Raw genomic sequence first — 25,393 nt, forward strand, 5'->3', positions numbered from 1 at the left:
CAGCTAAGCTTGGCTAGTGATGAAGTGATAACCTCCATCAGATCCAAGCTAGCCTGAAGTACTTCAGCTGCAGCTCAAACTAAGTGGACTCGAAGTATAGGAATGTTGGTACTTATAATTCGCTTGAGCGCAATTAGTAGCACAGTCTAACAAACCAGCAGGAAAAAAGTGTAATTGTTTGATATCAAATCGTAATGTAACGAGAAGAACAATTTCCATTAGTCAGTAAGTTCAGCAAACATCTAGGGAGACAAACACATCAGAGACTGGGGCTGCAGAGAATGACCTGACAAATCAGATTGAAGCTACTCCCAGTACTACAGGTGGAGCTCAAACGAAGCATATTCTTAGCAATATCATCCAAAGTACTATGGGAATGTTAGCACAATCTGACAATCCAGTAGGAACCATACTGCAACGTTTTGTCACCAAATTGTACTGTAAGGAGAACAACAATTCCCCTTATTCAGCAAGTGTTAATTAAACACCTGTTCGGAGGGACACATCAGAGACTAGGAATGCAAAGCTCTAGAGGGAGACTGACCTCCAATCTGTGTCCTGATCAGAGCCTTGAAGCGAAGTGCCTGCTCTTCTCCTCATCGCTCTCCGCGGCAATCCCAACGGCCCTGCACGCATCGGGGGAACATATGGGCATCCTTATCGACCCATACACACCACCAGTTGTAGTATGTAGTGTTGGTACATTGAAATCGGAATAGACTATCAACATCATCTACACTTGGCCAGTGACGACCTCAATCAGATTCAAGCTAGTATCAAGTAGTACAACTGCAGCTGAAACTAAGTGGGCTCTTTTTATTCGGAAACATGTTTTAGAGCAGGTGCCCCCGGGCCATCTTATCTAGCCATCCATTCTCCGCAAGACCGCAAATATGGAAAATTGGTACAGAATTTGCTCTTAGTAGTTGGATGAGGTAGGTCGCATAAGCGAAACCTGGATTTGAATCTATATCTCCTCCAACCCAAACATGCTCTTATGCTTCCAATAGGACAATATGGAAAGAACAATATGCATCCAAGCACGTCATACACGTCAACTTTCTAAATGAGAATCCACTGCAACAACAACAAAACAATCAGTCCAACAATCACACACAAGCATTCTAAAAAAATTTCACACTTCCAAAGCAAGAAAAATACAATGTTTGCATAAGTATATAGTGTGTGCTTCATGAAGAGCATCATTGACTGATCGAGCAACAAATGCAGAATACCAGGAGAGCTCCATAGAAACTCTGCAGGAAAAAGGCAGGTCGTTCAAAAGATTAAAGAGAGACTGCAAGATTATAAATAACCAGAGGTGGGGGTTTTCATTCTTCACTTCATGTCGTCGAGTCACAACAGATGAACATAAAATAGCAACTGGGATCAACAACGACACCTTGTGTTCTAACATGGTTTGTGAGTGCAGATAAATGATAATAAGAAAACATCATACACAATGGAGTCCTCATCCTTATTACACTTAAACCTCTTAATCTATTTAGTAATGTAAGCCACATGTCAATAGTGAAAAGAAACAAATAGAATAATAGCCCATTTTTTTCTGAAGGACTAATGGCCAAACACCGCAATGACATGAGAGAAAATGTGTCATCGTTAATGATAGGTATGAAGTCATATGCCTATACCCACACCATTATCTATTTAAGTTATCATAAACAAACAAGTTCATACACAACTTGGAGTGACCAACGAATCTCGGTAGCGCAATCTTGTCGTAGTTCTCATCATCATATTAAGGAACGCCATTTCGTTAAACCCAAAATGGAAGAAATGATGAACTAGACATGGAAATATTCTAACAAGGAGCCCTGGAACATCCCAAAACATGGATTTGTCTGTGCAGAACAATCAACTGCAAGAGGACAACAAAGTGGACCATAGCGATAAGATAAAACTGACAGATAAATCTTCATGCACTCGTATATTCAGATTTCACAAGGTTGTACAGAGTGTTAGTTTAGCACAGCTAATATCTTGGGTATCCATGCCTTGCTCGCACATGGAGAGGACATGTTGTGCAGCCTTTATCTCAAACTAGAATTATTCAAACACAAAAAATCCTAAGGACATTAGAGTGAACCCACTAGATGTATTGTGTTGACCTCTTATACCAAGGCTGTCCTATGTAGTACTGGCCCACGATCTAATTCAAGCTAGTATAAAGTCTGATAATTGTAGCTCAAACTAGATGGAATCTTACAATCCAAATCATGGGAATTAATTGGTACTTATACTCCAGTCGTTCATTTATATAAGTGTATTTGTTTTCTAATAAAATTCCACAATGTGAGGTGCATTTTTTCTAATTCCTTATAATCTCGCAAATTCCACAATGTGACATCATAATTCAGCGAATAGCACAAAAGTCCGCTGAATGAACTCCACAATTTAAAATTACGTAAACAGACACAATAAGCAGAAAATAGCACGACCAAGCAAGATGAACCTTACTGAGAATAAACAAGCACATAAGAAAACCACATATGGACGGACCCTCATGGAAAGCTACGGCTACCAACCACGAAGCGATCTGACTTAGTCGTCATCCCATTCGCGTTCTCATCATCCAATTTTGACCTGCTTTTCAAAATAAAAACGAAACAAAAAAAAATAAAGATCCATGGAGCAATCTTTTCTGATCTAGCTAGTTTAAGGAATAAAAAATTAAAGTGGTCAAACGCACTTACCGATTAGCAGAGTCCGATATCTGATCTTCCATGGGAAGATTGAAGAGGTGTCGCGGTGTAAAATCTAATTCTCTCACTATGTGGGCATCAATATTGGTAAGTTGAAGTCTTCTAACGCGAGTATCCCCAAACCCGCAGTGGGCCATGATTAGCCATGCGAATGTGATGAGCTCTCCTCCTCTGCTCAGCAGCGCAACATGCAGCGCCGCCTTGGACTTGCCAGCAGCGTAAACAAGTAGCCGCGTCCACATGCGTGCTACCTCCTCCACTGTTTCCTTGCTTACCTCCAACTCAACACTATCCTTGGTGAAATCATCATATACTTCGTGAGCCTGAGCCAGGGTAGGTGCTGGGCTGATAGAGAGCGGCAGCATGGAAGGGTGGTGAATGAAAAGGTACATTACGTACTTGGATAGCTTCCGACATACCAAAATCATCAAACCAAATTCACTTGTACCATGAAACTCTATATCTGAATGGGAAGATTCACATTTTTTCAAAAGCAACTCAGTAACTGCATGCATCCAGATAATTGCCATACCAAAATCATTAGCAAAAAGTTCTGATGCCTCTTTCAACAAGGAACCAATTTTTGGCCATTCATTGGGTTTATCAATATAGGAATCAAATGTCAAGAGACTAATCTCTTCTGCAACACACTCCACAATCTTGCTACCCACATCCACGTAACCGGTGTCTAATAGCTTGCTCATCCAAAATATTTTCTTCTTTTTGACACCCAACAAATCCACAAACAACTTTCTGAACACAACCATTATTATGCTTTGCTTCGGGCCGCTGTCAGTCAACCAGCTATGTAAGTTGTACTGTCCAATCAAATTTGGCCACCGCTGCTGCTTCATCGTCCTTGGATATCCGATGTCAGAGCAAAAGAAAACCCACAAACTGGCGAGTGCATCACACCTTCTAACCTTCAACCATGCCCATGTCCAAGGTGACAACATGGAAACAAACGTTGAACTGACTTCAAAGAAAAAACAACCCACAAATAGCGAATAGGTGATGGCAATGTCAGCTTTGCTATAATTGTCTCTGCTACTTGCATGGAAGAGCACAAAGGCAACTATTACCGAGGCCTGAGAGATGCATCTAAGTATAACTCCACTCCGTGTTCTGAGCACAAGAGACTTAGTGTAGAGATCGTCGTATATCATGCCAAGCTGAAGCCTCACCATCCGTATCATTTGCTCAGGGTCATCTATTTTGTTCATATATTCTCGGCCGAGATCAAGCAAGTTGCGTTCGGCCATGACATCAAGGACAAATGGCATGGAATCCAGAGCAGCACGAACAACGCCAACATCACCAGCGATTCCTTCAGGCAGTTCCATTTTGTAACGCAGTGCATCTGAGCTCTCGAGACTTTGAAGGCTGCCACACTTGAGAGACCATGTTCTTTCTCCGTACTTGATAATTCCAGTAACAAACACAAAGCTACCCGCAAGCAGAAGGTCTGCACTGTGTTTACCAATGGACTTCCAAAAAACATATAAAGCTAGGGCAACTTGCATCACCAGATTCAACAGATGCCTCAACCACAAGTTGTTGTCCTCCATGGCGAAAGCAGTGATGGTATCCTGCCCACCAAGATGGATGAGGAGGAATGGTGCCCAAAAGAAAGCTAGTGGTTGGGTTCTTGTAAGTATGTTTGTTTCAATGGTGACATCCTGGCGCTTAGAGAGATAGCCCAGTGCATACACTGCTACCAGGTCTGCCCCCAAATAAACTGCCCAGAGGGCCTGAGAAAGCTGTTGCTGCTTCGGCGCCGCAGTCTGCCAGCAAAGAAGAGGAACGACTGCAATGTGAAGCTGAGCAGTACAAGAAGTTGGATTTCCCACCCGCTATGCTCCATCGCATGCTAGATTCCTTGTGCCTCGGACCACCTGATGAGTATAAGTTGGATGATTCAGTGTGAAATTTTGAAAATAGCAAAACACCTGATTAAATAATATACTTCCTTTTTAGCTTTAACTAGGCATGTTCAACAAGGAAGTATCCAATGTTTTGTTTATGACACCACTTCCTGCTGGCTAAATATACAGCAAAGACTAAACATATATGCGGTGTATGGAATGGAAAGAGAAACAATGCCGAAGAAATAAATATGACAAACTGGCTAACCATTACATCTTCTCTCCAGGCCTCTGGGCGTTGTTCGTTTTTTTTTTTTTTGTGAATTCGGTTCGGAAAAGTGGAAACCGAATTTGACACTAAAATTCAGCTAACTGAAATTCCGGTTAACCGATTTTTCGGTTCAGTTTTTGGTTTTAACCGAATCATGTACCATGCACAGAAAATGCACTTTCAGAACACATTGACAGCATGCATATTTTAAAGAAATTTTTTGACAGCATAACAACGCAAAATTCTTCTATACTTGCAGTTGCATCGAATAAAATCAGTAGCAAATATACTAAAGAACAGTGCACCCAAGATCCAACTTACCATGTACATATAGTCATACAGAATAGTAGCAAACGAAGAATGAAACAAAAAAAATCAGACAAAGAATGGGAGATGGGGGCTTACTACGTTGACTTGAGTGCTCAGTGGAAGACGTTGTGGCAAAGTGGAGAAGACGCGCGCCGCCGAGCGCCGAGATGCCGGGATGGACCGACGGTCGCTGCTGAGTTGCTTGGCGATGTGGCGGGACTAGCGACGGCGCGACGGTCGGCGGCCGGTGAGAAGGCGAGGACGGAGGGGCTGCCTGGTGGGGGAGAAATGTGGTGGCGCCGGGCGCCGGCGCCGGCGGCGGCTCAATCGCTCAGATGAGAAGAGGAGGCGGCGGCTGACTCGTGGTGGAGTTGGTGGAATGGGGAGCAGCTTCAGTGATGTTGTGAAGCCAAGTGTGCTCACAGAGGGAGAAGGACATAGTTTTTAAAATGTGTTTTAAACCTATTTTGAAATGTCAAAAAAATTCAAACAAAAATTTGGCGCATTATACATCTCGGTATTGTACATGCTCACAAAGTCGTTTCGCGAAAAACAGACAAATTATGGGTCGCTTATGAAAAAGACAAAATCCAGTGTTAAAAAGTGCTTTTCAAAAGACATTTTTTTGTCTTTTTACACAAGCCACAAAAAATATCGGTTTTCTTCGAAATTTGACGTGCACACATATAATGTCAAGATGTATGCACCAAATTTTTTTACACTTTGAAATACTTTTTCCAATGGCAGGAGCACGCGTTCCCATGTGCCAAAGCAAATTTCTGATGTAAGGTTGCCTTCATCTCTAATAAGAATTATCAAAACAAACAAAAAAAAAACAATCCTAGAGTTCACTGGCTGTATCTTGTGTTGTCGTATGTAGTGCTGATACATTTGAATCGGATGGATTATCAACATCAGCTAAGCTTGGCTAGTGATAATCATAATCAGATTCAAGCTAGTCTCAACTCTCAAGTACTTCAACTGCAGCTCAAACTAAGTAGAATCTTAGGGTATGCTTGAAACCATGGGAACTTATTGATATTTATAATTGGCTTCAACGGAGTAGCACAATCTGCCAAACCAGCAGAAACTAAACTGCAATGTCTTCCCATCAAATTGTACTACAACGAGAACAACAATTTCCCCTTGTTCAGTACTAAGTTCAACAAACACCTAGGCAGACAGACACATTGGAGACTGGGGATGCCAAGCTGTAGAGAGGACCTGACCTGACCTCCCATCTCTCCACCCACTTTATGGTGCCTACAAATCTTTCTACCCACCGAAGCTGTACCAGGACAATTAAGATGAATAAATATCCACTGCAGAAAAAAATTGCTGGGTGAGTAAAGCCATGCCTACTTGTCTGACATATGATGCATTTTCTCTCTCTACATATGCTCGAAATTTGAAGGATATCATGCATTGAGTCGCCCGTGTAGTGAAGCTAGCAAACGATGCAACATTGCATCTTCTCGTCTTGTGTTGGATTTTGCGTCCACCCTCACTGAAGGATCACATCCTGAGTGAATGCGCCTTAGGGATGAGCGACATTGGGAAATCAATTCAACCTAGCTGCCTTCCTTGAGAGAGTTCCTCCTTGTCTCAAAACCGATGAGTTTAAAGCATTCCTTCGATATCTATACTACTATATAGTTTACGAGTTTTGAATAGGAGCTGACCATCAATCCTAACCATTTATGTCCTAAATCCAACGGCTAAAAGTAGCGGGATTCGTAGTGAATAGTGCATGGTTGTTGCATCCACCAATGTTCTAGAATGAACCGCCAGATACTTCTCAAGAGATGTGGGCCAAACTAATTCCTCTTGGGCCAGACATGTTGTAGCTTGAGATTGGCAACGAGTTGAGCCTAAAAAAGTGGTTTCGAGGGAGAAACATAAAGTGAAATTAAATTACATTTTTTAATTCTTTTCTTTATTAACATTTTTTGCGGGATTCTTTGTTAACAAATTGTGGGGATTGCATATATTAATTCCGACTTTCTTTATAATATAATTTATTTCGGCATCTATAAATCAAGAATATTTTTTCTTTGAATTAATCAGCAAATCTATGTTTTTTCCTACCAAAAATCACCCCATAATGTTAAAACGTGCATACATACTAGTGCCCGATAGTGACTATCTTTCATTTTCCGATTCGGCGTCGACGAGTACAGCTCACTCCTCCATCGTTCATCCTAGTGCTAGGCCGCCCGCTGACAATGACCACGACGAGCTTCATCCGGTGACTCCTTCCTTGGTGTGTGCATGAAGGTGGCTGATTACTTTGAGACCAAGATCGCCATTGAGAATAGCCACCAGTGGACCATCTCATCTTTGCTAGACGAACCGTGTGCTTATTAACATCTTTTGAGATTATAACATTTCAGTTTGGATAGGGCCTTAGGAATATTTGGATGTGGTCGGTCACTTTAGCTAAACCTAGTTTTGAATCCATATCCTTCTACCCAAACATGCTCTTATGGTTTCAACAGGCAAATGTCGAACGACCGGAATGCATTCAGGTGTCATATGTCAATTCTGTAAACGAGAATCTCACTGCAGCAACAACAAAACAATATGTCCAACAGTCGTACACAAGCGTTGTGTTTATTTCATGCTCCCAAAGCAAGGAGATACAACGTCTGCAGAAGTATGTACTGCTTGCTTCATACAGAGCACCGATGGCTGATCAATGTACAGGTGCAGAATACCAAGAGAGATTTCAGGTTACATAGACACTCTGCAGGAAAAAAAAAAGGCAGGTTGGTTCAGGAGCTTGAAGACTGTCTGAAAGAATTATAAATCACCAGAGAAGAAGGAAGTTCTAATTGTTCGCTTTAATGTCACGTAGCAGGGCCGACACACAGTGGATGGGCATACAATAGCAACTTGGAGCAGCAACAACACCTTGTGTTCCGACATGGTTCGTGATTGTACATAAATGATTGTACAGAAAATATCATACACAATGGAGTCCCAATCTTATTAGATTTAAACCGCTTTATCTATTTAAGCCACATTTCAATAGAGAAAAGAAAAAAAAGAATAATAGCCCATTTTTGTGAAGGTTTGGTCCCAGATCAGATGTGTCATCATTAATAATAAGCATGAAGCCACAGCATAAACAGACTGGTTCATACAGAAATTGGAAAGACCAACGGCGCATGCAATCTAGATAAATATTCTGCTATCTTAGTTTTCATCATTATTATTCACGAACGTTGTTTCAATATAAACCCAGAGTAGAAGCAATGGTCAACTAGACATGGAAAAGTTCTAATAAGAAGCCCTGGAACAGCCCAAAACATGGATTTGCCTGAGCAGAACAAACTAGTGCAAGAGGACAGCATAGTGGACTATAGCCCTAAAATTGACAGATAAATCTTCATACACTCGTATTCAGATTTCACAAGGCTGTACAGTGTTAGTTTAGCACAGCTAATAGCTCGGGTACTCACGCCTTGCTGACAGATGGTGCTGCTTCATCTCTAACTGGAATTATACAAACAAAACAAAATGGTGAGGACAACTCGAGTGAGCCCTCTGGCTGCATCCTGTGATGACCTCAATCAGATCGAATCTACTCTGGACTACTATAAGTACTGCTCAAACTAAGAAGATTCTTACGGCATCTATCATCCAAAGCATGGGAATATTGGTACGACTTATAATTTGGCTTCAGCCCAATAGGGCAATCTGCCAAACCAGCAGTTTTGTCACCAAATTCCTTTGGTGGCTGAGCATCTCATCACTTTGAAGTTGTGTGTGTCTTTTTATTTGTTGTTTGCTTGTACTTGTTCATGGTTTTTTGCAATATTATTCTCTATGTTTCCTAGTATATGGTCAAATCATTTGGAGTTTTATCATTTTAAAGTTGGGTGTGATGTTTTTCTGTCTAAAAATAAGGGATGAACATTCTTAGCTGGTCACCGATGTGGGGCATTACTATAGGTGTCACAATTTTGATAATTTCTCTTTTGATCAAACAATATTTTTAATCTGAACTTGAAGCTGTATTTTCTTTCAGACTATGTATGGCCTCCTCTACCGGAGTAGTCTATCTTTTGTAGTGGAGTGCATGGCATTGTTGAGAGGACTTGTTCAGATAAATGAAGTCAAGTGCACGATGTGATTGTTTAGTGAGAAACTATAGCACAAGCTGTGAGGTGTTAGACATCCTTCATTTTGGGAAGGAGGGAGTACTTTTTACATCTTTAAAGTAACCACGGTGCATCTTAACTTCTTGTAGCATTTTGTATTGTCCAACTCACTTTATGGTACCTATCAACCTATCTATCCATCAAACCTACTTCTCATGATAGACTGTACTAGGACAACGAAGATTAACAAATAGCTACTATTGATAATTTTTGTCCAACAAGTAAAGACATTCCCAGTTCAAAAGAAGTAAAGACATACCTACTTGTCTGATGTATAACACATTTTTTTTCTCTCTACATATGCCTAGGATGACATGCAACGAGTGGCACATGTAGTGAAGCTTGCGAACAATGCATCATATTATTTTTCTTGTCTTGTGTTCGGTTTCGCATCCCCCTCACCGAAGTATCAGAGCTTTGAGCAAAAAAAAAACAACTTGGGAATATCACAATACAATACCTTCGGAATGAGTGACATTGGGAAAAAAAAATCTACCAACAAGCCTCCCTTCAGCTTAAAACGGATAAGTGCCTCTCTTCAACAAGCCCCTCTTCAGCTTAAAATGGATAAGTGCCTCGCTTCAGCTTAGGGGTTGTTTGGTTGGGATTCCTGCCAGCTTCCGGCTTCCGGCTTCGAAGCCGGGAGCTGCTATTTAGGGGCTTCCGGCTGCAGCTGTGGAACAGCCTCTAAAACTGATGAGTTTGAAGCATTACCTCAATCTTCCCAATTGTGTTGACCTTCCTTTTCTGGATTCAACATTGACGAGGCCCACATGTACGCTCCCGACACCATTGGTGATTTTGATGGTGTGGGCTCGACTACGCGCCGACAACAGACAAGGTCAAGCTTGATCTGCTGACTTCTTCCTTGGTATGCGTCTCACCTAGACCAATTGGTCGAAGGAGGGTTATGGGTAGGAGTTAGTCGAAGGAGGGCAGAGGGTGTGAGTTGGTCGAAGAAAGGCTGCAGGTGTGAGTTGGTCAGTCCTCTAAGGCAGCATCCTGCTTGAGCCCAAGACCACTGATGAGAATAACCACCACAGCGGTAGCATCTCATGTTACTAGATGAACCGTGTGCTTATTGACTTTTATTTATCTCTATATATACTACTTAAAAGTTAAAACACATGTAAGGTTCTTTTATCATCAGTTTCCACCTCCCACCATGTCCCTCCACCAGGTTTTTCATCCATCCAGTTTTTCTCCACCACGACCTTTATTCACGAACATCGTTTCGATAAACCCAAAGTAGAAGCAATGGTCAACTAGACATGGAAAAGTTCTAATAAGGAGCCCTGGAACAGCCCAAAACATGGATTTGCCTGCGCAGAACAAACTAGTGCAAGAGGACAGCATAGTGGACTATAGCCCTAAAATTGACAGATAAATCTTCATGCACTCGTATTCAGATTTCACAAGGCTGTACAGAGTGTTAGTTTAGCACATCTAATAGCTTGGGTACCCACATCTGAAGAGGCTTCATCTCTAACTAGAATTATACAAACAAAACAAAATGGTGAGGACAATTCGAGTGAGCCCTCTAGCTGCATCTTGTGATGACCTCAATCAGATCGAAGCTACTCTGGAGTACTACAAGTACTGCTCAAACTAGGCAGATTCTTACGGCATCTATCATCCAAAGCATAGGAATATAATTTGGCTTCAGCCCAATAGCGCAATCTGCCAAACCAGCAGTTTTGTCACCAAATTGTACCGTAACGACAACAGCAATTTCCATTATTCAGTAAGTTCAGCAAACACGTAGACAGAGACAGGGGATACATAGTTGCAGAGGGGGACTGACCTCCAATCTGTGTCCTGATCAGAGCCTGGAGGCGAAGTGCCTGCTCTTCTCCTCGTCGCTCTCCACGGCGATCCCGACGGCCCTGCACGCATCGGGGAACATGGACATCCTAATCGACGCGTACACGGCGCCGTCCCACTTCCTGGCGGCGAGCTGCTCGGCGAGCTTGAGGGCCTCGGCGGCGGTCTCGGGGGCGCCGGGGCAGACGACGTCGACGACGCCCATCTCCCTGGCCTCGGGCGCCCGGAGCTTCTTCCCGCGCAGCACCACGTCCCGCAGGGCCTGCGCCTGGGAGATCTTGGCGCGGAGCACGTGCACGAAGTAGGGCGGGAGGGGGAGGCCGATGTCGACCTCGCTCATGTAGAGCACGCCGCGGTCGGCGCGCATGACGCGGTAGTCGTGGCAGAGCGCGAGGAGGAAGCCGGCGGCGGAGGCGTGGCCCGTGACGGCGGCGACGGTGGGCATGGGGAGGGCCAGCAGGTCGGCGGCGACGGGGCGGAGCGCGTCGACGAGCTCCCCGAGCCGCGCGCGGGAGGTGCCCGCCCACCCGATGTCGAGCCCGTTGGAGAAGAAGCGGCCCTCGGCGACCGTCACCAGGGCCGCCCCCGGGCCCTGCGGCTGGGCCTGGGCCGCGGCCAGGACCTCGGCCAGCGCGGAGCGGATGGCGGCGATGAGCGGGTGGCCCAGCCGGTGCTGGTCCTCGCCCGTCAGGGTGAGGACGAAGACCCGGCCGCGCCGCTCCAGGGTGCACATCGTCGCCGGCCGGCTGCGGGGCGGGCGGGGGCGTGGTGGACTTCGTGCCTCGGAGGAGGTGGTGGTTGGTGTGTCTGACGGGGCGCGGGGGTTGCGTGCGGATTTAACACTCGCGCCTCGTCGGGCAGCGGAGGACCCGACGGGCGCTGCCGTGTTGTTTTGCCCTCGGCGGAGGAAATTCACCGCGGTTTTATTTTACTGAAATCTCTCAGAAGTGTCGCTGAATTTTAGCAGGTTGGATGGTGCGATGGGGAGAAGAGCAGTAGGCACTGATGATGTGGAAGAAAGGATTATTCAATTTGCATATGCATCACCGATGATGTCCGGGCATTGGAGCTGCCCGCACTAAATAGTTACACAACCATAAACCAACCTCACCGTCGTCCGGATCCAGCTTCGGGTACCGGTCGATTTCGTTCTGTACAACGACCTGATCGGCCAATTTCGCATCACCGCACGAGAAATATGTGTTAGAGTTAATTAACATGTGTTTTTTTTGAAGGGAGAGTTAATTAACATGTGTTAACTATGGGGGAATCTCCCTTTGTCTTACCGCAGGCAGTTGCCTGATTGGCAACCGTCGCGTCGGTTTTTCTCCTTCCCTGAACAGGCACCTCTCGTGATCGGTCACGTCAGTTGCCATCTATATATAGATACATTGATCATCTAATGAAAGGGCAACCAGATCGATTACTATTCATTCATCTTTGTTTTCACATGCTGAGGGCCTCTTTGATTCGTAGGCTTTTGAAAACATAGGAATAAGAAAAGTGTAGGGTTTGAGTGGCATGCCCATTTGAATCCTATAGAATTAGCAATGATTGTTTGATGCTACGGAAAAAATAAAGGAATTGTAAAAAGAGGTTTGAGTGGATGTTAAATTTCCTATAAAATATAGTACAGAAGATTTCATAGGAAAAATTTCTATGGGATCCAATCCTATGAATCAAAGGACCAACATAGGAAAAAATCCTAAGGATTTCAATCCTCCAGAAATCCTATAAAATTCCTTTGAATCAAAGAAGCCCTGAGTTTCAACAATATGCAAGACTTGCGCCAAACGTGTCTTCCGCAAACGACCACTGAGTGTCTGCCATTGTCATTACCTGGACTATCCAACACAGCTCTGACTCCAAAACAACCAAGCAACCACGAAAGAGCACCTCGGGCACGCCGAGAAAAACCGACTACCGAAGCCCATGCCGCGACCCAAGCTTCTCTTGATGCCATAATGTTTCCAAACACAAACCAGCGCCCCGCCTTAGCAAACCATGCAGCAAAGATGCCACCCATCCACGGCAAAGATGCCGCCATCCACCGGTCACCCAGTCGTAGGTCGGCTCCGAGACGATGCCCCCTAGGAGGAGAAATACGCGAGGACGCCTCCATCGCCCGATCCAACGGATCTGAGGTTTCCTTCTGGAGCCAAAGCCATGGGGAAGAGGAGCACACCTCTACGACAACGCTTCAAGAAAGATCCCCGCACCCGCGCGCGCCGTCGTCACCGGCTCCGAAGAAGACCGGAGCAAGGATTTCTCCCGGAGATGACCACCTGCAGCCACCGACCGCCGCCGAGTAACCACCACCTGCCGAGGACTACCTCACTCTTGCCATGGAATCCCACAATCCACCGCGTGACCAGACATGCACCACCCCCTGGCCGTAGCCGACGTCCACCACCACAGCACCACCGCGAGTCCGCGACCACCTCCACCGCAGCCACCAAAAGCCGCATCACAAAGTGCAGCAACCAGATCGATGGACGGGCGTCCTCACATGTGTCGGTTGCTTGCGCGTGTAGTCATTTGTTGGCATGTACCGCCATGGTTTTTGTAGCTATTTGCGAGTTGGCTTCGATGATGGAGCTCTATGGTTAAGTCGGATCATTCGTTCAAGGCAACCGGTGATGACAATGGTGCTTGCAACTCCTCAGCGGGTGTTTGTCATCTTTACAGCTCTGTGTGCCATGTCAGTAGCCAGGTTGGCCGATGGTGCCCATGTCATATGGGTCAGGATGTATCGGTTTTAGCCCGGTTATTCATCAATTAACCAGGCAATACTCTTCGCCTTAATCAATGAAAATGGCAAGTCTTTTGCCTCGTTTTCAAAAAAATAAAATCACATCACCAACCAATGCAGATCAAATGGCTTCGACAACATAATGCATTAGCCTGCACAAATCGTCAACACAACAGAAAAGGAAAAACGAAACATTCCTGACCATTGTAAACTTGGTACTCGGCGAAGCACAAAGCTTTCTGACACAACGCAGCCACGACAAAAACACATATAGTTCAAGTCACAACGGTTCACATAGCGCGGGCAAGACCACTGGAGATCACATCGTTTGTTTGTTTACAGCAGGTGAAATAGAGCGAGCGGGCAAACAACAGGCCAAATGAATTGGGATTCGCTGATTCTCCATTCCAGGTACAAAATGGAACTAGTCTACTATTGTACTGTTAGCCTCTCATACGTAATATAGCTTTTTGCCAAGATAATCCACTACAGAACCACCGAGTCTCTTCAAGCCAATATCATCAACTCAATTTCGATAACACTTCTGGCCCATGCAATGCAATGTGTGCTTTTTCTCGCATGGACAAAGCATGCTCAGGCAGGCAGCTCAAGCTTCACGTTGTTCTTCCAACTGCAATGGCCAGCACAAAACTGGTCAGAAGCCGAGGAGCGTGTGCATGAGAAATGTGTCGTGAAAGAACACTATGCAGTTTACCTTAAGAAATAGTAGTAGAAGAAATCTGCGTATAGACCAGTTTGAACCAAACCAGCAATCCAAGCTGAAGGAAAAAGAGAATTAGGGAATGGTAATTATGATAAAATGTGAAGCATGAAACAGGAGTGCAAAAAAAGATTTGGACTCACGGATCCATCTGCTTTGGTGACCCTCTGTGAAATAACGGTAGATCCAGTTTAGAATGTAGAATGCACGGTAGGCCCTGCAAAACAAGTATTGTTTTAGTAGAAACAGACGAAAACGACGAAAACAACTGGAGATGCAGGGACACAAGTTTCAATAAGATTGATTATTTCAAGATCAAAACTCATTTCTGCACAAATTTACAGGTCTAATTCAAGTCTAACTACAATATACTATGTACTCACTCCATTCCAAAATATAAGGTGTACTTCCTCCGTTTCAGTTTATAAGTCCTGCGCGTATATCTAGGTTGTCAATTTTATCATCCTAATATGAACTATATATAACACAAAAATTATAGCGTTTGAAAATAGAACATCTAAAGTTTATATTGGTATATTTTTTGTAATATATGACTTGTATTAGGTTGGTCAAATTGACGACCTAGGGGTACGCGCACGCCCTGTAAACTGGGAGAGAGGGAGTACTAGTTTTTTCCAAAAATCAAACTTTTCTATCTTTGACCAACTTTATATTAAAATAAATGTATACATATCTACAATAACAAATAAATAAAATGTGAAAATATATTTCATGATGAATCTTAATGATAATGATTGGTAATTGGTATTGTAGATATTGATACTTTTCTCTATACACTTGGTCAAACATATAGAAGTTTGACTTTTCAGAAAATTAATAAACCTTGTATTTTGGAGTAGAGGGAGTATATGCTAAGCGTAACGTAACCAACATGGCTACAACTAATTAAACCTGGAAGTTTCAGTTCAAGATTGACCTAGGTCTAACCAAATGCACCCCAAAAAACTAAGCATGGATGCACCAATTCAGGTGTGCTCTATTTACCTCCAATGCGATCAATAGTTTAAAATAATTGGCGTTCAACTTGAACAATTTAAATTAAATATCCCGTAAACATTCAGGGTTATATTTCTAGAACAATCCAATACTTGATTGCACATAATCTGTCTATCAATTCAAACAGCCAAACAGGGTTATATTTCTCAAACAATTCAATACTTGATTGCACATAATCTGAATATCGATTCAAACAGCTAAACAACAATTGATGCTTTTAGACCATACATAATATCTTATGAACATATAAAGTACAACTGAACTTATATGAATCATGAGATGAAAACTTGCTTCATTAGTAAAAGATAAGCCTATTTGGCGTAAACTCATACCCGAGAAAGAGAACATATTGTCCAGTCAAGTTATCCACATTTCTGCTTCTCTGGAGTAGAACTAACTGAGGTAGAATCGCCACTGCCTCCAGGTAAATCGAAAATGCCCAGCATATCTGTACAGTGACAATATTTTATGAGAAGTTCAGTCACCATAATAATGATTGCTATAATTGGTCACATTTCACTAATGTACTATGGGTCACTAAGTACCGAAAATCACAGCAAAAACAGGAACAACATGGACATGTTCCCCAGAAAAGGTTGCCACTTGCTAAATAAGATAAGCTGTAGCACACAAGCGAACATACAGAGAGATGAGTCAAACTGAATTTACCGAAATAAGAAGAATTGCTGACTATATGCACACTGTGGAGGACACTGTAAAGAATCGCTAAAGCTTAGAAGTTCCAACCGCAGCATATACACATGTATATTCTTCACCTTTTATTCAACATGTAAGTTCTCTAGAATTGTGGCACCTTCAGGCTTCAGCTTAATACTGGAGCTTTCTAGTGTACCACCGACTTGTTGTGTAAATAGATTGAATGCTCATATGATTATTCTGGAATTAGTCATATATCAAAGTCAAGCATGGTCATCACTGCATAAAAACAATCTCCCCCGTATTTTGCGAAAGATCAAACTGCAAAATGGGTTTGGCAATGTGGCTCCACCGGCCATACTCAGCTGAATCTGTTAAATGACACTGTCTCACAGGACTAGCAGCCGATCTCCCACACACCAATTGTGACCCTAAACAATCTACTAGCTACTACACCAAAACAAATATATATTTCTGCATAGCACACAGATTCAGCAAAAGTAACGAACTCATCTCAGATCTCGCAACGTCATCAATTCGGAAAGACAAGGAAGAGAATGCAAGGCCGGGCTCAATGAGGCCACATCACCTCGCGGAGGGTGAAGCGCTCGTTGAAGATGAGCGCGAGCGCGAAGGCCGCGGCGACGAGGAAGACGTGGCGGAAGGTGTCCTGGTCCCGGTCGTAGGTGCGGCGCACCTGCGGGTGGCGGCGCATGTACCAGACGATGGCGGCGGAGGTGGTGATGAAGACGATCTTCATGACGGAGTTGTAGAGCGAGATGTAGTCGGTGAAGAGGTCGAGGTAGCGCGCCACGAACACCGCCAGGTACAGCTCCTGCGTCTTCCTCGACACCCCTGCGGCGCGGCGCAGCCAGATCCATGAGCGTGAGCGACGGGCGAGGGGGAGAAAAGGGGGGCGGGGGCGGCCGGAACCCTAGAGGGCGACGGGATATTTGGTACCTGAGCATGACTTGTTGGCGTAGATCTTGAGGAGGAGGACGATGACCGAGAAGAGGTGGGTCATGTCCCCGAGGAACCTGAAGGCGTTCATGGCTGCTGCGGCTGCGGCGGCGCCGGCGACGGCGGCTAGGTTTTGGGGGTTTATTCGGTGGGAGGTCGCTCCAGATGCGGCGGGGGAGTGGCGGAGAGGACGCGAGGCGTGGCGATGGAAGGGACGGGAAGGGGGGAGGTGCGGCGTGCTCTGTGTCTGCGCCCGGGAGGTGGGGCCCGGGTGGCAGTGTCCGTCAGTGCGGTGGGTCAGGCTCGAGGGGGTGTCGGGTGCTGGCGCTGCACACCTGGCGGCGGGCGAGTGGACGCGGGCCGAACGGCCACGTGGGCTGTTGGGGGAGGCCACGTGGCAGGACACCTCTCTCTTTTTTTTCTTGGTTTTTCTCCCTGACTTGTCGCCTTGACTCTCGTCACTCTGCCGCTGATCCTCGGCGTCTCGCTTCCGCTGCAATCCACCGTGCTCTATCTCCTTTCCCGGTCCCAGGGGCGGAGCCTCCGCTTGCTCCCGCCTTGAAGATTCGATCGTCGCCTGAATCCTGATCGGCGGCGGCCATGGGCTGCGCTGGATCCACACTCAAAGTTGATGGTACCATCTTCTCTTCCTCGCTCGGCGTTATCTTATCTCGCTTCGTCTTCGGTCGTGCTTCTCTTCTTGTCGCCTTGCCTGGTTAGCTACACATTGATCAAGGCTGAATTGTGCTACGATCGTACCATATCATGGGGCTGCATCTAGAGCACTGAGGTTAAATCCTTCTGTTTGATCTGCTTCCTCGGCTTTTACTTACTTGCATAATGAGAGCCTCAATTGTGGTACTGCTGCCCAATTAAATTAGCTAGTTGATAGAGTATTCGAACGAAAAATGGACAGTTTAAGCTATCGATTCAGAGCGCCGACCAAGAAGCCGATAATTCATTGCCGGAATTTTGTTAGCATTTATTTTTGCACAAGAGTGGCATCATTGTTCATGGGGACGAGGTTTAGTCAGTGTTACCTGACGACTACTAAGAATCGGGTAGTCATTAGAGGCAGTCAAAAGATTTGCCAGTGTGTGCTGAGAAATTTTGGTCCGTGGTATATATTTTTTTCCCCTTTGAGGTCAGGCTTACAGCGAAGTCAGTAGTGCAAATTCATGGAGGTAGCTAGCATTTGGATTTCGTTAGTGGGAAAATAAACCTATCATTGGTCTGGAATGTAAATCAGATGAAATTTGTCATCTCGGACCACAGAAAAATGGTGCTGATTTGGTGATAACTTGCAAAAGCAAATGTGACAGTTCATTCTCTGATAGAATAGAGTTTGTTCTGATTAAGCGCACATTTTTTATATCAGTTGCTAACACCGTATCTAGTTCCTGGTACTTTATACCTAGCTCCTGGTACTTTATGAGGTGGAGCATTTCAGAAAGACGCACTCATTTGTGCCAATGCTTGGTCTACATACTATTTTAAGTGAACATCTTTTCCCCTTTAAATATTTGTCTGTTCAGTGACAACTGATATAGTGCGCCCTTCTACTTTTAGCACTGATTCCACTTCGTTAGAGAGTAATGTGCGCTGGTAGTTCTGCTCAAATTACTGGCCAGGTAACTTAGGATGTACTTTGGCTTGTGCCATTCAGAAAATTACAAGATATTGTTTGTTCAAAAAAAATGTAGGATATTGTTAATAAAAATGTTTGTTGATTTATGGATACGGTTGAGCTAGGTATTATTGTGGCAAGTGATAAAACATGGGCGTATGGCTCTTTGTCAGCAATTACTGGACTAGAGTCCTGCTTCTGTGTTGGAAAAATTATATCATCGCCTCTTAACTGATGATATCCTTTGTGTAATTTATTTTTTTCATTTTGAAATGGACTTTGCGGGATATTTTCAAATTCCCTTAACGTGATAACTTCTTGATGCCTTTGGATTTATTCAGTGATTAACTTTTAACGTGTTATCTTCAATACAGAGAGCAGTAAGAATCTAAGGAAGCCTAAGCCTTGGAAGCACACTCAGCCAATAACACCAGCGCAACTCAAACAGATGAGGGACGAATTCTGGGACACAGCTCCACACTATGGTGGACAGAAAGGTATTTAACCGTTTATACATAGTTGGTTGGAAGTTAATACCCTGTTTTAACTTCAGGAGGGTGGTTGGATTTGCAACGTTGCTCATGGTCTCTATATGTTATGGTAACATTTCTATGCGGTTTTATTTTGATACTTCTGTCGCTATTCAGGTTGGCTACAGATATATCTTTGTTCTCAGTATATATACTTAAATTTCACTGTTCAAATTATCGCGCCTTACATATTAAATTTTATTTGTCCAACTAAAATTCTTCGGGGCAGAAAAGTTCAGGACCTGTTAACCAGATATAGTAAGAATTGCATTCTTAAAAGTTGATAATGACCCCTTGGCTCATCGGTACTAGTTAGCAGTACATGATTTTCAAGCCATATCAAATTTTATCTGCCGAAGTAAAATTCTTCAGAGAGAAAAGTTCAGGACCTTGAACAAGATATAACAAGAATTTCATTATTAAGAGTTGATAATGACCCCTGGGCTTATCGGTACAGGTTAGCAGTACTTTATATTCAAGCCATATGAAATGAAAGAAAATTACTAAATAAAATGGAAGTAAAATCCTAGTGTTACAGGGAGTCAGATTTCATTTGTGTTCAGTCATCTATTCGCCAATCTGGATAACTTCTGCTCAGTTCGTTTTTACAATAAGCAGCTAGTGATATAAAAGTGTTGTTTGAGCCGATGATAGTACGGGTTACTGTCGGATGCTTTGAATTTTGAACACCATTCTTTAACAATGGCAAGACGGTTTTGCAAGTATGGCCTTGGTGACGAGTTGCCCGCTGTTTGTGCAGAGATTTGGGACGCACTCAGGGCCGCTACAGACGCCGATTTAACTCTTGCGCAGACCATAGTGGACAGTGCTGGAATCATCGTTTCGAATCCTGACCTCACGCTTTGTTACGACGAGAGAGGTGAGCCTGAGTTGCTGTTTTCTCTTTCGCAAGCTGCGCTATTATTGTTCAGCTGTCTTTTCGCCCGAAACTAATTTCTGTGGGAACTGTATGGGTGCAGGTGCAAAGTACGAGCTGCCCAATTACGTTCTGAGTGAGCCGACAAACCTGATCCGTGATGGTTGAACAAATAAAAACTCGGCGTCGACATAAAACGGACGTGCACACGTTTGAGGAGAGTAGTATATAAAGCAGATCGATCCGTGTAAGTTACGTAAAATCGTTCATTTGTCACTGGTTCGGGGTAGTATTCATATCATATCGATGGAATGGGTCGTAGAAGGTCATTGGCTATCAACAGTTAGGCTGCTGGCTATTGCTATTTGCTAGGCCCTGTTGCAGGGCTGTTGTAGTCCTTGAGCTGTCTATATGTACCCCTTTCCTCTGTCCTGCTGAAGAGAGCTGCACCAGTGGTGTCACTGTGATTTTGACCTATGCGTTGCGCTTGCGGGTTGCTCTATAGCAATGATAATGGGGACAGAGTGCTTGATTGCTTCTTGATTTGTCCCTTTAAACTGGTCCAATGAAACTGTTCCAACACATATGTTTTTTTTTTAAGATCCAGCAAATTGATGGCTTCAATTAGATTTATCAGAAAGTAGTGGAAGAAACAACATGAGGAGGATCCGAAGATCAAAGGAAAAAGGAAAAGGCAGCCCTATTAGCTGCAGAACAACACTACCCTTACAAGACGGAACGTCATCCGCCCACCACAAGACGACGCAGCTCTGACAAGACACCAATGTTGTTGTAGTACTCAATATACCGTGCTTGTAAATCTCATCAGTTGATTGCTGAAAGGTGGGTTTTCGCCCTTGCGTTTAGAAGGACGAGATTCAGCGCGTATGGAGCGACCGACCGACCGACGGGATCGACGACATACGCAACGGCGGCAGGAAAGCTGCCGAAGAAACTAGGCTGGGAGGATGAGAATGAGATGATGAAGCAGACGCGGCATTTATCGTCTGCATTGAGAAGAAATCGTGGTCGAGCCCAGCTACATGATTCTTACTAGAATAGCTGCAGCAAGCGAAGCATGGGTCGCTAATTGCGGATCTGAGATGTGATCGGCGATGGAAGCACTGCCGGTTCGAACTGGCCCGCGCGCGGTTAACCGGCGGTCGGTCGGTACAAGGAGCAGAGGTTATTTTGTCACGAGCTGCAGGAGGAGTGCTAGGCAAGCAGAAGCACGTAAATAAACAAGATCAAATACGCCATGAGCTCTCCACCGGCTCGCCTCGGGCTATGCGTTTCCATGCACAGTGCTGTCCGCTCGCTCTGTTGCCGCCGGTGTCGCCGCTCCTTGGCGCGCCCTGTGCATGTCCATGTGGGTCGGGGACGCGCGAAAAGGCACGGCACGGGACACGCACGCCAAATGCCGTGCCGCACACCGTTTCATGGTACTACTGCTACTGTGCTGTAACTTTCCCGTGCACAGATTCCCGGCTACGTTACGTACGTGGTCAATGGTGGCCGTTGTTTCTGTTCAGCCCAATATCAGGCCGCAGGATGCTCGTACCACCGTATATGCAGCTCGGGGTTAGAACATAGCCTGTCATTTTGTCCGTAGATCGAATCTAGCATATGAAGAACCCTATGTGTCGGAGTACTACCTAACTAGCTAGCCTTGGCCCATCGCTGCCAGCGATTAGCGTAAGGAAGGAATAAGTGAAGCGCAGAGCCGGTAACCCTTCTTCATACTTAGAAGAGTTATTTATCCAAAACCACCACACTTGAGCCTAGAGTAACCGATCGGCACCACATTTGAGCCATGTCACAAAAATCCACCAACTCTGGGACTAATCGGTACCGTGGAGCACTGACTGGCCGATTTAGCCGCGGAAACAGCAAAACCGACAGGTCAGACCCACCTGTCGGGCTGACGTGGCGTGCCTATGTGGATAATTCGCTGAGGTGGCACAAGGCCCCACCTGTCGGGCTCTCTCTTCTTCCCCTCTCTCCCTCCACTACACCAACCCCCACCACTGTCTAATCCCGCACCGCCGCCGGAGCCCAACCCCGGTGAGATACACCACCACCGGCGAGCTGCCCAGCCGCCCCAGCCACCTAAAATCCATGTTGAGCCGCCGCGCTGGACCTCGTACCTCCATGACTAGATGTCTCCTTGGACGAACGCATGCGTGCGCTGCATCGGGCATTGAGGGCGGCGCGAGATGGCGGCGAACTGACATCGCGAGCTGGCGGCACGAGCTGGCGGCGAGCTGCCGGCAAACCAGAAGCATCGGGCCGCTCCCTAGGCTTCTCCTACACTGGAGATCCTGCTTGGGCTCAGGCTAATGGAGGCGGTTGCAGCGTCGGGCCTCGTGGTTGCAATGATGAAGCACGCGTCGACGGTGCTGGAGCTATTTGTGTCGAGTTGCCGGCGGCGGTGCGCAGGGAGGCCCTGGCCGCGCACTGTGGAGGGCATGTCCGTCCGCGGCCGCGAGTCCGCCATCGGCGTCCCCAGAGAAGACCACCATGGGCGTCGGTCGAGTTTCTCCTTACCGCAGATGCCTCGCGCGCCCGTTCCCAGTGCGCCGCCGCACGGCCTCGCCTGGTGGTGGCGCCGGTGAAGACACGCACATAGCGTGTTTGTTGAAATGCCCATGAGAAAACTGAAGAGAGGAATAAAAAGAAAATGTAAAAAAAGATAAACACTCTAGTCATTGACATATGGGGCCCTCGTCCAACGCAGCAAATTGTCCACACAAGCACGCCACGTCGACCCGACAGGTGGGCCCGACCTGTCGGATTCGCTGTTTCCGCGGCTAAAACGGCCCGTCAGTGCTCCGCGTTACCAATTAGTCCCAGAGTTGATGGTTTTTTGTGACATGGCTCAAATGTGGTACTGACCTGTTACCCTAGCCTTAAGTGTGGTGGTTTTGGATAAATAACTTTCATACTTACTCTAGTCAGAGTTAGTACGTACTCCCTCCGGTCCTTTCTAGTTCGCATATTAGATTTATCTGAAGTCAAGCCTCGTAAAGTTTGACCAACTTTATAGAAAAAATACCAACATTCATAATGTGAAATCAATACTAGTAGATGCGTCATGACTTAAAGTTTCATGTTGTATAACTTTATCATGATAGATGTTGATATTTTTCATATAAATATGGTTAAATTTTTTGACTTCAGACAATTCTTATATGCAAAGTAAAAAGGACCGGAGGAAGTACTGAGGTACTACGCACTGGTTGAGGTTGAGTGGTGCTCATGCCTTCGGCGGCCTTCGTATATGCAGACATGCAGTAGCACGGTTTTTAAAAAAAAATGAAGGTTCGGTCCTTGGCCTCTGCATCAATCTATGTATGCAGCCATATGCAGTAGCACGGCTGCTTTTGCTTTTGAGTCATGCGCACGCTTCGGAAGGGGTCCGTTCACTCCCGGGGAACCGAAGATACTGTTCTCACTTCTCTGACTCTGCACTTGTGCCCAGCACACTAGTGCCAGTGTGCCTCCTCTCCCACGTGGATCTCTCCTCTGCTCTCGTTTCAAACTGCCTTGGCGGGAGAACGTGCACTGCCTTCCTAGGAGCCAGAAATGCCCGAGCAACTCGGTGAAGTGTGAGTTTTTTTTTTCTTTCTATTTTTACCCCAACGCTGATGCGGGCGTGATTTTGCTTATCTTGCAGCCCCGATTTGCTCCGTGCTGACTGACCACATGCGCCTATGCATTATTACAGACAGCTTACACAAGACGCGCGTGTTTACGTGTTGCGACTGATGAAGCTATGTGCGTAGGGTAGGGGCATAGACCTGTCCAAACTGACCTACCCAAGGAAATCTTCAAAAGAAATCACATTTCAATCGACTTGGCGGTGTTTTACTCGACGGACTCGAAGACACTCGATCAAGAAGCAACCACTCGACCAAGATCCAACCACCCGACGGCCAGGAGACCTAAAGTCACTCCGCACGCTAACGGTCGGTCATTAAGTAGCTTTTATGGTCATCATAGCACTTTATGGTCATCATTAAGTAGCTTTTATGGCCAGGAGACCTTAATGTACTTAAAACCCTGCATAACTGAGGGCCGGAGGGGTCTGGCGGACTCTATATAAGCCACCCCCCTCCTCAGTGTAAAGGGTTCGCACCCCTGTAATTCATACACGCATAATCCAGTCGACCGCCTCCGGGCTCCGAGACGTAGGGCTATTACTTCCTCCGAGAAGGGCCTGAACTCGTAAACCTTGAGTGTTTACAACTTCTCAATAGCTAAGATCTTGCCTCTCCACACTTACCCCCCTACACTACTATCAGACTTGGAACCACGACAGCGACCAACGTAGGCGGCGTAGCATTTCGTACGTCCGTCGTTTCATGCTTCGAAAACTAGTCTCGTTCTCAGCTTTCGGTCGACGACAGTCATCCTAGCTAGTGAAGCAAAGGCCCTGTTTATAGAGTTAGATTCTAACCCTGAACTAACTCTAACTAGAGAGGTGTTTGGATGGCAGGGTTAAGTGAAGCGCGGATACGGCGAGATGCTTTCACGGGCAGTGCGAGAGGGAGGGAGGGAGAGGACGAGAAGCTTCGAGAAAATGGGGAGGGATCTGCTACAGGAAGAGAGAGAGAAAAAAGTGTTTCCTAGTGATCCCAAGAAGAACTAACCCAAATAAGCACCTCTTAGGTGAGTTACATTTTTTAAATAGGTTAGATGCATCTAACCCAAACTAACCTTTCTGTTTGGATATTTTTTGGCTTAGTTGAGTCCAAACTAACTCTAACTCATAGGTCGGGGCGAAAGCAAAGATCCAGCGATTAGAGCAACTCCAACGTAGGGACCCAAACGGACACGGATTTTGTCCGGGTTTTGTCCGTTTGGGTCTCATGTCCGCCAAACGGACGCGGGGCGGACACTGCGGGCATCCAACGGGAGAGCCCAAAAGCGGACAGAGCGGACATCAGATACATCAAGCGGCCTCGCCTCCGCCGTGCCGGCCGACACCTCCTTCCGCCGCCCCTCTCTCCCCCTCGCACCGTCGGGCCCCGCCGCTCCCCCTCGCGCCATCGGGCCCTGCCGCTCCCTCTCGCGCCGGCGAGCTGCGGGGCG

At 45.7% G+C, this 25,393-nt stretch overlaps 4 protein-coding genes across 7 annotated transcripts; 1 reads left to right on the top strand and 3 right to left on the bottom strand.

The window, feature by feature from the left end:
- Positions 1-347: 347 nt before the first annotated feature.
- On the bottom strand, positions 348-5,563 carry LOC123063999 (uncharacterized). Of its 3 annotated transcripts, XR_006430643.1 has the most exons (4): positions 5,265-5,563; positions 2,715-4,618; positions 1,162-2,607; positions 348-1,077 (listed from the first exon to the last, which is right to left on the bottom strand). XR_006430643.1 is itself a non-coding variant. In XM_044487704.1 (3 exons), the coding sequence occupies exons 2-3, from the start codon at positions 4,289-4,291 to the stop codon at positions 2,523-2,525; spliced, it is 1,659 nt and encodes a 552-aa protein (XP_044343639.1). In that variant the 5' UTR covers positions 4,292-4,618; positions 5,265-5,563; the 3' UTR covers positions 348-2,522. The 3 variants fall into 3 exon arrangements, 2 of the variants coding, with proteins under 2 accessions (XP_044343639.1, XP_044343638.1); XM_044487704.1 differs by having other exon boundaries at positions 348-2,604; XM_044487703.1 differs by having other exon boundaries at positions 348-2,607.
- A 2,108-nt stretch (positions 5,564-7,671) lies between these two features.
- LOC123064030 (enoyl-CoA delta isomerase 2, peroxisomal) lies at positions 7,672-12,014 on the bottom strand. Of its 2 annotated transcripts, none has more exons than XM_044487705.1 (2): positions 11,139-11,995; positions 7,672-7,914 (listed from the first exon to the last, which is right to left on the bottom strand). In XM_044487705.1, exon 1 carries the CDS (start codon positions 11,889-11,891, stop codon positions 11,157-11,159), a length of 735 nt encoding a protein of 244 aa, XP_044343640.1. In that variant the 5' UTR covers positions 11,892-11,995; the 3' UTR covers positions 7,672-7,914; positions 11,139-11,156. The 2 variants fall into 2 exon arrangements, with proteins under 2 accessions (XP_044343640.1, XP_044343641.1); XM_044487706.1 differs by lacking the exon at positions 7,672-7,914 and adding an exon at positions 10,706-11,014 and having other exon boundaries at positions 11,139-12,014.
- A 2,167-nt stretch (positions 12,015-14,181) lies between these two features.
- Positions 14,182-17,358, bottom strand: LOC123064056 (ER lumen protein-retaining receptor A; the record flags this gene model as incomplete). The annotated part of the gene is given in 6 exon segments (XM_044487707.1): positions 14,182-14,541; positions 14,626-14,689; positions 14,775-14,848; positions 15,981-16,096; positions 16,895-17,160; positions 17,266-17,358. Coding segments are annotated over 6 exon segments (648 nt in total). The 3' UTR covers positions 14,182-14,504.
- A 342-nt stretch (positions 17,359-17,700) lies between these two features.
- LOC123064073 (ubiquitin domain-containing protein 1) lies at positions 17,701-20,833 on the top strand. The gene is made up of 4 exons (XM_044487708.1): positions 17,701-17,899; positions 19,267-19,389; positions 20,183-20,302; positions 20,403-20,833. The coding sequence occupies exons 1-4, from the start codon at positions 17,866-17,868 to the stop codon at positions 20,465-20,467; spliced, it is 342 nt and encodes a 113-aa protein (XP_044343643.1). The 5' UTR covers positions 17,701-17,865; the 3' UTR covers positions 20,468-20,833.
- Positions 20,834-25,393: the final 4,560 nt, after the last annotated feature.

The sequence above is a fragment of the Triticum aestivum genome, chromosome 1A (genome assembly GCF_018294505.1).
Source record: "Triticum aestivum cultivar Chinese Spring chromosome 1A, IWGSC CS RefSeq v2.1, whole genome shotgun sequence".
Lineage (NCBI taxonomy): Eukaryota > Viridiplantae > Streptophyta > Magnoliopsida > Poales > Poaceae > Triticum > Triticum aestivum.